At 43.2% G+C, this 12,484-nt stretch overlaps 1 protein-coding gene across 1 annotated transcript; it reads left to right on the top strand.

Annotated features, from left to right (window-relative positions):
- The first annotated feature begins 240 nt into the window (after window positions 1–240).
- Window positions 241–10,063, top strand: dla (deltaA). Its single transcript, XM_034130190.1, has 11 exons — window positions 241–852; window positions 977–1,279; window positions 1,549–1,609; window positions 1,705–1,962; window positions 3,182–3,242; window positions 3,347–3,477; window positions 4,689–4,858; window positions 5,279–5,495; window positions 7,930–8,710; window positions 8,869–8,977; window positions 9,090–10,063. Exons 1-11 carry the CDS (start codon window positions 784–786, stop codon window positions 9,093–9,095), a joined length of 2,166 nt encoding a protein of 721 aa, XP_033986081.1. The 5' UTR covers window positions 241–783; the 3' UTR covers window positions 9,096–10,063.
- The last annotated feature ends 2,421 nt before the right edge of the window (window positions 10,064–12,484 follow it).

Genomic DNA, 12,484 nt, shown 5'->3' with positions numbered 1-12,484 from the left:
ACCTCTTAAACCTGCAATATGTTATAAAAGGTAGACACTTTCATTCATCTTTTCTCCTCAACAGGTTATCTGATATTCTTCTCCTCCGCCTGTAGGAGTCACTCAGATCCTTTTTTTGTATGTTCACTCTTATTATATCGAAAATACTTTCACACGTCTCCATTTTGGGCTGAGATATTAACGCGTTGCTGCTGCAGGGGTAATAAGGGGGCTACTTGCATGGGACCCCATTGTGGAGAGCCGGGCCAGATTGGGAGGTGAAGTCGCGCAGGAGGAGGAGGGGTGACTATTTGCATGTTATTAGCATAGCATGTGTCAGGCCGTATATAACAGGCTGCAGGCGGCCTTGGCTGGAGACAGACGCACAGTTCACAGTGAGGAAAGACATTAGGGGGGAGAAGGAATTATGTTGGACCAGTGACAAATCTGTCCTTGGGTTAGACACAAACAAAGCTACTTCCTTTAGCCACTTTCTTAAGAAAACAAAAACAAGGAACCCATCTTTCCCCCCTCTTTACGCACTGGATTATAACGGAACTGGAGGACTTCTCTGACGCACACACATCTTGTTTTGTGGCTTTTTTCTATTTTTCGCTTTTTCAAGGTTTGGGATTTATCCTTTTTGTTCCTCGGGACATGAATGAGAGTGGAGGGGAGAGAAAACCCCATTGAGGCGACAGAAACGTGCTCAATGCATCTTCCTCAGAGGGACTGAAGAGGAGCAGGCACCCTGAGGACAAGCCGAGCCCCGAGACTTTTTATTTTATTTATTTATTATTTATTATGTATTTATTTAAAATGCGGCGCGTCAGCCTGCTGACTCTCACCGTCATGTCCATGATGCTGTGCCAGGTGAGACACACATTCTCTATTTCACAATCAATGAACCCCCCTTCCCTTCCCCTCCCACCACAACACACACACACGCTGGCGGTACTGTGTGTGTTTAGTTAATGAAAATAACTTTCCTCCACAGGGGTTATGTTCGGGAGTTTTTGAGCTGAAGTTGCAGGAGTTCCTAAACAAGAAGGGAATACAGGGCAACAAAAACTGCTGTAAAGGAGGCCTGATGTCGTCCTTCCAGCAGCAGTGCGATTGTAAAACCTTCTTCAGGATTTGTCTCAAGCACTACCAACCCAACGCATCCCCCGAGCCTCCGTGCACATACGGCGGCGCTGTGACGCCTGTTCTGGGCTCCAACTCCTTCCAGGTCCCCGATGTCATCCCGGAGAGCTCGTTCTCAAACCCCGTCAGGATTAACTTCGGCTTCACGTGGCCTGTAAGTACACCCATTCATGTCAGATACAGTAGAAGTGAAGGTAGCGAAATCGCGCCATTTTTGGGGGTAAATCCGTGCGTAAAAACGCGCCTCAGCACTTTGTCTGACAACCACTTTAAGGGCTGAAAGTTGTCCAGGTATTTAGTTTCAGCGGATCAGGTTATACGCAGTTTGCATTCAGTGAGTGTATAAGGCACAATCGCCTCGGGCGTTCTTCCTGATGTTATCTCCGCTGGCCACCTGTCTCATGAAGCCATTTGTGTTCCCAGGGGACCTTCTCGCTGATCATTGAGGCATTACACACCGACTCCAAAGACGACCTCATGACAGGTAGGAAAAAAACACCACTACACTAACATTTTTACCACATTCAAACCATTTTTATCCCTTAATCCTCACTTTCTGCATCCACATGTGCATTTTAGATATTCCAGACCGCGTTATCAGCACCATGACCACTCAGAGGCACCTGACTGTGGGAGAGGTATGGTCCCAGGATCTGCACACTGTAGGCAAGACGGAGCTCAAGTACTCGTACCGGTTCGTGTGTGATGAGCACTACTACGGGGACGGGTGCTCGGTTTTCTGCCGGCCCAGAGACGATGCTTTCGGCCACTTCACCTGTGGAGAGCGGGGGGAGATAGTGTGCGACTCCGGGTGGAAGGGACACTACTGCACTGAACGTGAGTAACTCTGATATTGTATTGGGAGCATGTGCATGTGTGTGTGTGTGTGTGTGTGTGTGTGTGTGTGTGTGGTGATGGAGACAACATCTCTTTTAAAACACACACCAAAAAAAAGGATGCAGATGATATTTTGTGAGATAAAACACCCAGTAGTGTTTTTTAAACTGGTTATAAAGAGAGTAAACGTAATGCACTTTGGTTGTAAGAACATTTACAAAGTTCATTTATTGTTTCTATTTCTGTAATATTATTAGGAGCATATGTGAGGTGTGTGAGAAGCTGGATCTTAACATATATTTTAAACCAAATACACACACAATGGATACAGAGGATATTTTGGGTTAAAACACCATTACTTTAAACTTAATACAAGTTAAGTATCTTTCTTTGTGGAAAACGTATAAAAAGTTAATTTCTACGTTGGGTCTGTAATCAGATCCTCTGAGTGCCGTTAGAAGGCAACTTGTGCGTAAACACCACGCGCACCCCCTCCTCCTCCCTCACACACACACACGACCACTTGATTTATTCTAAGGAAAGTTTTGGGGAATAATCTCACGCGTGCCATAAATGTACATGCTCCCTTCCGATTGGTTACTGTGGGAGTGGGCCGGGCGCTGATTGGCTGAGGCGGGGGAGGTATTGTTTGAAGTGGGCAGCTGCCGGCAGAGAGGAGACAATGGAGCAGCTGTCGCGCACTGGCAACACACTCGCCAGCTGTCCACTCTTATCTGCCCCAATCCGAGACATTAAGGGGAGTGTGTGAGTGTGTGTGTGTGTGTGTGTGTGTGTGTGTGCACAGAATGAATAAAAGAGTTTTGACCCGCAGCGAAGAAGAAGAAAAAAAAAAAAGAGGGTGGTGGGGTGGGTTGACGGGGTCTGTGTGTGTGAGTGTGTAGACTCAGTGGCACACACACGTTCACACACTCCCTCCTTTGTCTCAGCACTATGTTAAGCAGAACATTCTTCCACGGTGATAAGGAGTTTAAGGTATCAGCTAATGGGTTTACACTGAACAACCTGAAACGGTGACTTTAAAAGTATTGTGTCAATAGATTTCACAAAACTGTATTAGGTTAGTTGATAGCAAATATATATATGTCAGCGTTACAGTTGTTTCAGAGCACCTCCCTGTCCTTGATTTTTAATGACTTTCTTGAGATTTATATAAAAAGCAAACAAATATCCTAACAGCTTCTCTCTTTCTCTTCCACAGCAATCTGCCTGCCAGGCTGCGATGAAGAGCACGGCTTCTGTGAGAAACCCGGAGAGTGCAAGTACGTTTTTTCTCCTGTTCACTGGGGCATTAATGAATTAGTGGGACACATGAAGTAATGTGAGTGTTCTGACCGGTGTTTCCCTCCTAATTGGACAACAACAGGTGCAGAGTGGGATTCAAAGGCCGCTACTGCGACGAGTGCATCCGCTATCCGGGCTGCCTCCATGGGACCTGCCAGCAGCCGTGGCAGTGCAACTGTCAGGAGGGCTGGGGGGGGCTCTTCTGCAACCAAGGTGAGGATGAGATGAGAGTGTGGGGGGGAGTGAGGAGTGAGGAGTGAGGCTAGAAAGGAAAGGAAGCAGAGAGCACTGATAGGTGATTTGCTGATGAAAAAGTTGGGTTAAAAAGTGAAAGTTGTGGTTACCTGAAAGTCTTTAATCATCAGCATTTTGATGGATGTATAAATAAGAGCATTCCCTAACTACATTTGGAAGAATGCAGATTGAAAAGTTGTTTAAACCGTTATATGTCCAAACTAAATCTTCGCCAATCCACTACATCTGTGTCTAGATTTATATCAATTGGGGAATTTGTTGATCAAAAAGTGTTAGGTTAGAAAGTTAAGGTTACATAAAAGTCTGAAATCATCAGCATTTTCTTGTAAACAAGAAAAAGACCGTTTGGAAGAATGGGGATTGAAAAGCGGTTTAAACGGATAAACAGATAAGTCCAAAAAAAGTGACTTTTAAACCAACTTTAGCCAAAATTCCTCCTCCAAATCTCGCAAATCGACACATCTGTGTCTTTGTTTATATCAATTGTCAATAACCTAAGCCATGCTTAATGTGAAGAGAGTCACAGAAAAGTGTATGGATGCAGAGTTTTCTAGTTCAGCTCAGGATCTTTGCTGTATGTCATCGCCTACATCAACAGCATTTCAATGGACATATAAACAAAGAGACCCTAACTACATTTGGAAGATCGTTCATTGAAAAGCTGATTAAACAGAAACTATATGTCCAAAAAAGAAACTGACGTTGAAACCAAATGTCGCCCAACTCTTCCCTAGAAACCTCGACAAATCACCACATCTGTGTCAGAGTGTAAGCAATGCTTATTTGGAAGAGAGTGTCTAGGAATATAAAGTGCCAAAAAGGGATTTATATGCCGAGTTTATCTAGGGTAGCTCTGCTCAGGATCTTTCCTCTCCGGCCAAGGACTGTTTAGCAACATTTCAAAGTCTCGTAAAGACAAAAAGAAATTGAAGAGGATCAAAATAGCAACATAGCAGTCTCACCACTGTGGTGCAGAAACCACAACAGAGCAGCAGTTGTCTCGGTGTGAACAGCAGGAACAGCAGGGAGGGCTCAAAAGGAAACAAAAAACCACTGGAAGAAGAGAAAGAGTCAAGTGTGCCGGAGGACAAAACACATTCTGTCGCTGCTGCTGCTGCTGTTGTTCTGCCATGTGTTGAGCTGTGGCTAATCCACATGTGTCTCTCCAGATCTCAACTACTGCACCCACCACAGGCCCTGCATGAATGGAGCCACTTGTAGCAACACGGGTCAGGGAAGCTACACCTGTTCCTGCAGACCGGGCTTCACTGGGTCCAGCTGTGAGATGCAGGTCAACGAATGTGCCGGAAACCCCTGTCGCAACGGAGGAAGCTGTGCCGTAAGTGTTTGGTCTTCTTTTTTAAAAAAAAGAATTTAGTAGGGAGGATAGAGACATCGTGCAAGCTGGGGCTCAGTAGGTGGAAGAAGTGTTCAGATTATAAGTAAAAGTAGCAATACCACAGTGTAAAAATACTCAGTTACAATTAAAAGTCCTGTATTGAAATGTGTTCTTAGGTTTAAAAGGATTAGCATCATAACATACTTTAAGTACCCAGAGTAAAAGTAGTTAACTGAAACGTTGACTTTAATGAAATGTATTATGTCAACAGATTTCACAAAACTGTAATTAGGTTAGTTGAAAGCATTAGTTTCAACTTCACCTAATGGGAATCTCACAGATGTTGAGATCCAAAAAGATTCAGCAGCTGCCAAAGACAGACCTTGATGTCGAACCTGTTTCTATTTCTTCCCCTCGCAGGATTTGGAAAACACGTATACCTGCACTTGCCCTCACGGTTTTTATGGCAAAAACTGTGAGCTGAGTGCCATGACGTGTGCCGACGGGCCGTGCTCCAACGACGGCCGCTGTGCCGACAACCCAGACGGAGGATACTTCTGCCAGTGCCCCACAGGGTACGCCGGGTTCACCTGCGAGAAGAAGATCGACCACTGCTCCTCCACGCCCTGCTCCAACGGTAAGAGAGACTGGTCCAGGAGGGAGGGTTATCTCATGCAATCTGTTCGATACGATACACTACATCACCATGTGTCCCCTCTTCTTCATGTCTCTTCTACATCAACATGTGTCCCCTCTTCTTCATGTCTCTTCTACATCACCATGTGTCCCCTCTTCTTCATGTCTCTTCTACATCAACATGTGTCCCCTCTTCTTCATGTCTCTTCTACATCAACATGTGTCCCCTCTTCTTCATGTCTCTTCTTCATCAACATGTGTCCCCTCTTCTTCATGTTTCTTCTTCATCAACATGTGTCCCCTCTTCTTCATGTCTCTTCTTCATCAACATGTGTCCCCTCTTCTTCATGTCTCTTCTTCATCAACATGTGTCCCCTCTTCTTCATGTCTCTTCTACATCAACATGTGTCCCCTCTTCTTCATGTCTCTTCTACATCAACATGTGTCCCCTCTTCTTCATGTCTCTTCTACATCAGCATGTGTCCCCTCTTCTTCATGTCTCTTCTACATCAACATGTGTCCCCTCTTCTTCATGTTTCTTCTACATCAACATGTGTCCCCTCTTCTTCATGTCTCTTCTACATCAACATGTGTCCCCTCTTCTTCATGTCTCTTCTACATCAACATGTGTCCCCTCTTCTTCATGTCTCTTCTACATCAACATGTGTCCCCTCTTCTTCATGTCTCTTCTACATCAACATGTGTCCCCTCTTCTTCATGTCTCTTCTACATCAACATGTGTCCCCTCTTCTTCATGTCTCTTCTTCATCAACATGTGTCCCCTCTTCTTCATGTCTCTTCTACATCAACATGTGTCCCCTCTTCTTCATGTCTCTTCTACATCAACATGTGTCCCCTCTTCTTCATGTCTCTTCTACATCTACATGTGTCCCCTCTTCTTCATGTCTCTTCTTCATCAACATGTGTCCCCTCTTCTTCATGTCTCTTCTACATCTACATGTGTCCCCTCTTCTTCATGTCTCTTCTTCATCAACATGTGTCCCCTCTTCTTCATGTCTCTTCTACATCTACATGTGTCCCCTCTTCTTCATGTCTCTTCTACATCTACATGTGTCCCCTCTTCTTCATGTCTCTTCTTCATCAACATGTGTCCCCTCTTCTTCATGTCTCTTCTACATCAACATGTGTCCCCTCTTCTTCATGTCTCTTCTACATCTACATGTGTCCCCTCTGTGGAAAGAGACTCTGAATCCTGATCCATTTTTATAAAAACCTGTCTGAAAATGAGCTGATCAGATTTTGGCCACTTTATGATGTCATAACGATGTGTTGGCTTGTGTAACCATTAGCCAATCACCAACCAAGGTAACACCCCCCCACCTTATCACCTGAATCTCCTCCTAGAGCACCATTGAGTTCTTTGTAACCAAATGTCTCTCAGAGGGGCGTGGGGAGGGGCTCCTTATTTTCATCTAAAGTAACACACAGAGAATCAGCACTTTGGAAACAGGGCTGAAACAGAGGGGATTATGGGATGCTGCAATGATCTGTTTGGTGTTTCAAACACTTCAGAGACATGTTTTGTATATATCTGAGACCTGTAATATACTGATGAAGAACAGTATAATAGGGGACCTTTAAGGGAGGCTGATTAAGATCTCTCCGCTGTCTTCTTCTGTTGATTTATCTGACGTCCAGCGCTCTGTCTTTTAACCTCTTTCCCTTTCTCACCCTTGATCCTACTTAGCAACGGTCGTTATTTTGCTTATCAACTATTAACAACCTCTGAAATATCGTGTATAGCCGTGTAATAAGATACGATACGGTACGATAATAATGTATTGTCAGATCGAGTTCATCAACAAAGTCAAATATTTAAGACAAGATACAAGGGAGCAAACATAACATCTCAAACACTGAAGAACCTCTAACGTACATTCGACTAGGGATTTAACTCTGTATTTAATTTGAGGATTGCCTGGTGCACAAAGGAGTGCTTACTCCATCAGATGTTACTCCAGCATTATTAAATGTTGGGAAAATAGTGAATGTCCTCTTCCAATATGAGAGCACACATGCTAACAAAGGTATCCTAACTGTAGCTGTGTACATGACAGGATGTATGATTACCTAGAAGAGCATCAGGACTGTTTGAGGCATATGATAGCTATGTGATTAACATGATGATTCAGCCTCTATGGAGATAGACATATGACAAGCATGATTTCTGACGTGGAGCTAATCTGAAGTAAACATTGAATACTGCTTTCTATTCCTCCATCTTGGGACTGTGTAACTCCCTCTCTTGGATATCAGCATGTGAAGGACACTGTTCAGGAACTAGTTGATGCTCTGTATGTGATGACTACTTCCATTCTGGAGAGGATCACAAATACATGGATCCTGAGATTGAAGCTCAAGCCGGTGACGAGTGTTATTTTTCTGACACTAAACATGTCTGATTCTGCCTACAGGTGCTCGCTGTGTGGATCTGGTCAACTCGTACCTGTGTCAGTGTCCCGAGGGTTTCACGGGCATGAACTGCGACCACACGGGGGACGAGTGCTCGATGTACCCGTGCCGAAACGGCGCCACGTGTCAGGAAGGCCTCGACGGATACATCTGCTCCTGCCCGCCGGGGATCACTGGGCGAAACTGCAGCTCTCCAATCAGCCGCTGTGAACACAACCCGTGCCACAACGGAGCCACGTGCCACGAGAGGAACAACCGCTACGTGTGCGCGTGCGTTCCCGGATACGGAGGAAGAAACTGCCAGTTCCTGCTCCCAGAACACGCAGCGATCCGAGGGTCCGACATTCCCTGGATGGCCGTTGGGTCCGGCGTGGCTTTGGTTCTTCTTCTGCTGGCGGGATGCGCCGTTCTTGTTGGATTTTTCCGATCGAAAGTCCAGCGGGGCGGTCAAATAGAAACAGTTGGTGAGGTAGAGACAATAAACAACCTGACCAACAACTGTCATCGAGGTGACAGAGATCTGGCGGTCAGCATGATGCCGACGCCGGGAGTTAAAAACATCAACAAGAAGATGGACTTCTGCAGCAGCGATCCTGACGAGGGGTCTCCACCGGGGAGGAGCAGCTACAAGAGCCGCCATCAGCCTTCAGACTACAACCTCGTACAGGAGGTCAACTACGAGCAGGCGGCGAAGGAAGCCATGCTGGAGGCGGCCAGCGAAGACAAGTGCCAATCCCACGACTCGTTTGAGTTCGAGGAGAAACGCAGCAAACGATTAAAATGGTAAATATCTGTCTGACGGTCTCTAATAATAATAATACATGTGATTTATATAGCGCTTTTCCTGGTGCTCAAAGCGCTTAATGTAATGTAATGCTAATGCTAATGTAGCACTGAAGCTATAAGAACGATAAAACTAACCACGTCTTTCTTTCTTAAAGCGATTCATCAGAAAAGAACGCCCCAGAAATGTCTGCATGTGCGGACACCAAGTACAAATCTGTGTTTGTGATGTCAGAGGAAAAGGACGAATGTATAATTGCAACTGAGGTGAGTTTCCGATGTTTTACTCTGTTATACATTTCAGTGTTGAAACTCGTCTCTCTGTGGTCGTCTGTCGAACAAACCCTAACGCTTCTTTTGTCTTCTCGTGTCCCTCCAGGTGTAACGAGCCACCAGTGGGCTGCCCGTTGCTCATTTGCTCTATGGGAGAGTTTTAATACTCCTTCAGATGCTGCTCTAAACCCTAGGGGGAGGTGTCCCGCCTTGAGACTGCTGCTGATACTGAGACGTTTAACTGATATTCAGAGTGAGCTGGTTCTCTACTGGAAAAAAATAAGCGCAGGCAGCGTGTGGGATAAGAACTGGCGGGGTATAAATACAAAGTTTACGGTTGAAAGTAAACTGCCACTTAGCTTTCTGTTCTGCCTTTTATCGGGGAGTAAAAATAGTAAAAAAATATAAACGGACACTGTCTCGTGGCGCTAACGTGCGACGCTACGATTTTTTTGTTTTTGCAACATTTGCACCCAGGCCTTTTCTCTAACCCACACGTGTTGCTGAGCGTAGGAACTGCATCAAACGGTGGATGTTTGGCCATACTGGCCTGTTCTTCTCGAGGCTGTTTTTGGGCTGTGCACCCATCGCTGCACTGTGAAGACTGTAATGTATTCTTGATCGCTGTGTACACTGAAGTGCGTTTTCCTTCCCTAAGCCCTCCAAAACCATTTATGACATAGTATTGTTCAACTCTTTTCAGTTTCTTTTCGGGACATGAAAACTTTTGTCTTAATTAAATAAATAAAATGTTGCTTTTTGATACAGATTTTGTAAAATAAAGAAAGAAAAAAACAAGAAAAAAGTTTAAAATTATGATTTAATTTAAGTTAATTTAATGATTTTGTGTTATTTTTATTTCGTATTGTATATTTGTGATGTTTGTTATGATTATTTAAGTTGCTTTTTTTTTATTAATGATGATATTTTGCAAAGGCACTTCAGGTCAATGGGACTTTTTTTTAAAGAAAATGTTATTTAAGAGGGATTGTACTGTACAAATTGTTATGTTACCGTCTCCTTTACCGTTTTTGAATGAAGGAATTAGCCAAGACTATTTTTCCAAATAAATATTGCTAAACATGAAATTTTAATTGTGTCCAACTTTTGTTTTATCCATCTGCAAGCACTGTGAAAAACACTTCTGGTCTGTGAGCAAAGTTAATCAGGAACATCTGTTGTCTTCCCCTGAGGACCCCATAGTGGGCCTTTCTGTGCCCAAACTGTTGGCTGCTGCCAGGAGTTGAAAGTGTTTCCCTGGAGACGGGAGAGGGGCCTATTCATAAAAAAACAATGTCCCTACGCTAGATTTACCACTCCTATTCCTCCGCCTAAAGAACAAGTCAGGTAATTCATGGCTCTGAAAGTCAGATCAATGTGAAGAAACGCCTCCTGGACTTTGGGTCTTCCTCCCTTCCTGTTGACAGCTAAAATAACTTTAGTGGGGGGTTGTCTCATTAAAATCTGTTCTTTGCTTAAACGCCCCCCGTTTACAGCAAAAATAACTTTACTGGGGGTCTTTCTTACTAAAACCTGAAACTTTTTCTTTTAACACCGAAGTTGTTTGGTACATATCCGCACAAGTATAAGAGAAAAGGAAGGATTCATGACAGCTGTACCATTTTCCAGTTCTTTGGGTATTCCACGCTTCCCGTTTACAGCTAAAATAACTTTACTTAGGGGTTTTCTCACAAAAAACTGAAGCTTTTTTGTGCATATCTGCACAAGTACAGGAGAACACTAAGGACTCATGACAGTTGTACCATTTCCCAACACTTTAGGTTATCTACACTTACTGTTTACAGCTAAAATAACTTGTTTTCTCACAAAAAATGGAAACTTTTAAAAAAGAAAACTGACGTTGTTTAGTACATATCTGCACAAGTATGAGAGAAAACGTAGGACTCATGACAGCTGTACCATTTTCCAACACTTTAGGTTATCCTCCCTTCCTGTTGACAGCAAAGATAACTTCACTTGGGGGTTTTCTCATTCAAATCTGAAGCTTTTCTTTTAAAACTCAAGTGTCTTTTGTACATATCTACACAATAGAACACGTAGGACTCATGACAGCTGTACCATTTTCCAACACTTTTTGTTATCTACACTTCTTGTTTACAGCAAAAAATAACTTTACTGGGGGTTTTCTCACTAAAAACTGAAGCTTTTTGGTACATATCTGCACAAGTACAGGAGAACACTCAGGATTCATGACAGTTGTACCATTTTCCAACACTTTAGTTTATCTACACTTACCGTTTACAGCTAAAATAACTTGTTTTCTCACAAAAAATTGAAGCTTTTTTTTTTTTAAACTGACGTTGTTTTGTACATATCTGCACAACTATAAGAGAAAAGGAAGGATTCATGACAGCTGTACCATTTTTGCGTTATTTGGGTATTCCACGCTTCCCGTTTAAAGCAAAAATAACTTTAGAGGGGGTTTTCTCACTAAAACCTGAAGCTTTTTCTTTTAAACCTCAAGTGTCTTTAGTTGTAAATATGCAGTGGGGTTTATTTGTAAATCATTTTGCATAATCACACAAATTCTGTGTTTTATATTAAGTAATTCTGTGTTCTTCATTTTATTGAATGTTCAATACCTGACAAGGTCGGAGATCAGTGGGCGGAACCTCTGAAGTGTGGTGGCTGTGCTCAGGAGATTATTGTTGTGAGGACTTCCTCAAAGTGTCCCTAAAGTTTCCTCTTCCCTTTTTGTAAATGTTCCATGTGAGGAGTCACTGTTCTCCAGTTTACAGCAAAAATAACTTTACTGGGGGGGTTTTCTCACTCATTTCTGAAGCTGTTTACACTGTAGTCAAGTTCTCTCGTACACATCTGCTAAAGTACGAGAGAAACACTTTAAATCAGAATCAAAATACTTGAATTATCCCAGGAGGAAATTAGGATTCATGACAGCTTTCCAACACTTTGGGTTCTCCACGCTTCCCCTTTAGAGCAAAAATAACTTTACTGGGGGGTTTTCTCACTCATTTCTGAAGCTTTTTACACTGTAGTCAAGTTCTCTCGTACATATCTGCTAAAGTACGAGAGAAACACTTTAAATCAGAATCAAAATACTTGAATTATCCCAGACAGCTGTACCATTTTCCAGTTCTGTGGGTTTTCCACACTTCCAGTTTACAGCAAAAATAACTTTAGTGGGGGGTTTCTCACTCAAATCTAAAGCTTTTTAAAGTAAGTAGAGTTTTTCTTGTACATATCTGCAAAAGCAAAAGAGAAAACATTAAATCAGAATGAAATACTACATTTTTTTCTAGAAGAAAATAGGATTAGTGACAGTTGGACCATTTTCCTTCCTTCCCCTTCAGAGCAAAAATAACTTTAGTGGGGTTTTCTCACTCATTTCATTACACTGAAGTCAAGTTCTCTTACATATCTGCTCAAGTTAGGGGGGACATTTAAATCAGGGGGGAACAAGTTAGGGAGGACATTTAAATCAGGGGGGAAACAAGTTAGGGGGGACATTTAAATCAGGGG

The sequence above is a fragment of the Trematomus bernacchii genome, unplaced genomic scaffold (assembly GCF_902827165.1).
Source record: "Trematomus bernacchii unplaced genomic scaffold, fTreBer1.1, whole genome shotgun sequence".
Classification (NCBI taxonomy): domain Eukaryota; kingdom Metazoa; phylum Chordata; class Actinopteri; order Perciformes; family Nototheniidae; genus Trematomus; species Trematomus bernacchii.
The sequence above is the reverse complement of the archived record's forward strand: the minus strand, read 5'-3'. Positions and strand labels throughout refer to the sequence as shown.

What these genes read in the sequence shown, in the direction of transcription:
- dla (XM_034130190.1), top strand. Translation starts at nt 784, where the DNA reads ATGTATTTATTTAAAATGCGGCGCGTCAGCCTGCTGACTCTCACCGTC. An exon ending in GGGGCTCTTCTGCAACCAAG is followed by an intron (nt 3,478 to 4,688) that starts GTGAGGATGAGA and finishes GTGTCTCTCCAG; the next exon opens with ATCTCAACTACTGCACCCAC. An exon ending in CGCAGCAAACGATTAAAATG is followed by an intron (nt 8,711 to 8,868) that starts GTAAATATCTGT and finishes TCTTTCTTAAAG; the next exon opens with CGATTCATCAGAAAAGAACG.